The sequence below is a fragment of the Ochotona curzoniae genome, unplaced genomic scaffold (assembly GCF_017591425.1).
Source record: "Ochotona curzoniae isolate NIBS_2020 unplaced genomic scaffold, NIBS_Ocur_1.0 contig_2723, whole genome shotgun sequence".
NCBI lineage: Eukaryota > Metazoa > Chordata > Mammalia > Lagomorpha > Ochotonidae > Ochotona > Ochotona curzoniae.
Genome location: NW_024465573.1, coordinates 1,850,504 through 1,852,746, shown reverse-complemented (window position 1 = coordinate 1,852,746; position 2,243 = coordinate 1,850,504). Strand labels below are relative to the sequence as shown.

Below are 2,243 nucleotides of genomic sequence, written 5' to 3'. Positions count from 1 at the left end.
ATAAACTTGCTTGCAAATATAGGACAGGTAATGAGCATTAGCTCCCTTGTACCTCCTTGGGGGAAAGAGAAGAAACACAGGTCTTCCAACTCTCTAATAAGGTCCCTAGGATTTCCTAGCTCATAAAAATCCCATGGGTCATTCTACCAAATAGCTTTTCTGGTACTGGCAAATCCCATTTGTGACCGCCTATGCTGGCAAGGAGACACGGATGAAAACCATCACCAGAAAGTGTTGTGACACGTGGTTTCTCAGTTTTTCAGAGACTGAAGAAGCTATTCATGTTTGTTTGGTGCTAAGTTTGAAGAGACCATAAGAAAATATTCAGAACCATTTACTGCCAATGCTCATCCATGGCAATTCCCTCTCTGTCAGAACAGGAGGTCATCTTTGAATGCTGAAGTCAAAGGGTGAGTGTATTGAATGCATCTCTCCTGATAAATGCTTACTCTTACTGTGAGCACCTAGCATGCCTCCAAATGATCCATCTCTTTTCTGAGTCAGTATTGTCCTGAGGATGGTAGAATGCATTGAAGACATTGTACAGTTAAGAAAGTTTGAAGCATTTTCTAATCTCCTTCCTACAGAATTGCCCATAGGTCTTATGGAATTCAACTTTAAGGATTCTCTTTGATTTATAAGAGAGGTAAATGAAAATTCTCATAATTCTTGATTCAGTTTATTCCCCCATCTAGAACACATTCCAAGTATATCAGGCTGGTGATGAGCTGAGTTTTGCTGCTCTAATGCCTCTGTTTTTCCACTTCTCACAGAGACATCCGAGGGAAGAATGGCCTCAGGAAATGACTCTTCAGTGACTGAGTTTGTCCTGCTGGGATTGACACAGCAGCCAGAGCTGCAGCTGCCCCTCTTCTTCCTGTTCTTAGGCATCTATGTCATGGCTGTGGTGGGGAACCTGGGCTTGATTATTCTCATTGTTCTGAACTCTCACCTGCACACTCCCATGTACTACTTTCTCTTCAACCTTTCCTTTGTGGACCTCTGCTACTCCTGTGTCATCATACCCAGAATGCTGATAAGTTTTGTGAAAGAGAATGTCATCCCCTATTCTGAGTGCATGACTCAACTCTTTTTCTTCTGTTTCTTTGTAATTGATGAGTACTATATCTTGACAGTGATGGCCTATGACCGTTATGTGGCCATCTGCAAACCACTGCTGTACAAGGTCACCATGTCTCCTCAGATCTGCCTTGTGTTGACAGTGTGGGCATATGCAATGGGGTTTGTGGGTGCCGTGTCCCACACTACATGCATGCTGCGACTCACCTTCTGTGATGACAACATCATCAATCATTACATGTGTGACATTGCTCCTCTCCTCCGGCTGTCCTGTACAAGCACCTATGTCAATGAGCTGGTGGTTTTTGTTGTGTTGGGAATCAACACAGCCGTGCCCAGTGTCACTCTCTTTGTTTCCTATAGCTGGATCCTCTGTAGCATCCTGCACATCCGTTCTTCCAATGCCAGGTCCAAAGCCTTCAGTACCTGTAGCTCCCACATAGTAACTGTGTGTCTTTTCTTTGGGTCGGCAGCACTTACATACTTCAAGCCTTTTCCTGGTGATTCTCTGGCTCAAGGAAAAGTATTTTCTATTTTTTACACCATTGTGGGTCCAATGATGAATCCTGTCATTTATAGCTTGAGGAACAAAGATGTACATGTTGCATTGAATAAGACGTTCAAGAAGAAAATGGTCTTTTTTTGAATATGGATAGCTATAAGTGTCAGTCATATCACGTCAGTTTTTGGTTGATCAAATGATACATAAATTCCTGAAAGAATGAATAAGGAATTTAAATAAAAATGCACATGTTTTAGATAAGAGTAAAATTTTATTTAGTTACATTAATCACCGTCCTGACAGTTTAAAAAATATCTGTGTCAGCTTTTTAAATAAGTGTGTTTCAGTACACAATTTTCACAATAATTATACCATAAAAGATTGTGAATGTTTTGACTCAGAGTGATCCAGAATTAAGTGAAGCTGTGCTCATGGAATTACCATGTTGATATTGTAGACACACTCCTGATTTCTCAATGTTGCAGTCCTCATTAATTGTTACCAGGGCATTTGTTCTGTGAGAATGCTTCATTTCCACACGAGGAGTAGAATGGGTTTTGCTTTCGACATTCCAGGATATGGTGCAATCTCTCTGTTCTCTCTGAGGATGGTGAGAAATGGAGAGGGAAGATATTCTTTTCAGTAGAGGGGATAGAAAAAA

General features: G+C 41.1%; 1 protein-coding gene across 1 annotated transcript; it reads left to right on the top strand.

The window, feature by feature from the left end:
- The first annotated feature begins 784 nt into the window (after window positions 1-784).
- On the top strand, window positions 785-1,726 carry LOC121153953 (olfactory receptor 8B8-like). Its single transcript, XM_040976713.1, has one exon. It carries the CDS (start codon window positions 791-793, stop codon window positions 1,724-1,726), a length of 936 nt encoding a protein of 311 aa, XP_040832647.1. The 5' UTR covers window positions 785-790.
- The last annotated feature ends 517 nt before the right edge of the window (window positions 1,727-2,243 follow it).

Bases quoted from the DNA above. Each gene is read 5' to 3' on its own strand.
- LOC121153953 (XM_040976713.1), top strand. From the start codon at position 791: ATGGCCTCAGGAAATGACTCTTCAGTGACTGAGTTTGTCCTGCTGGGA.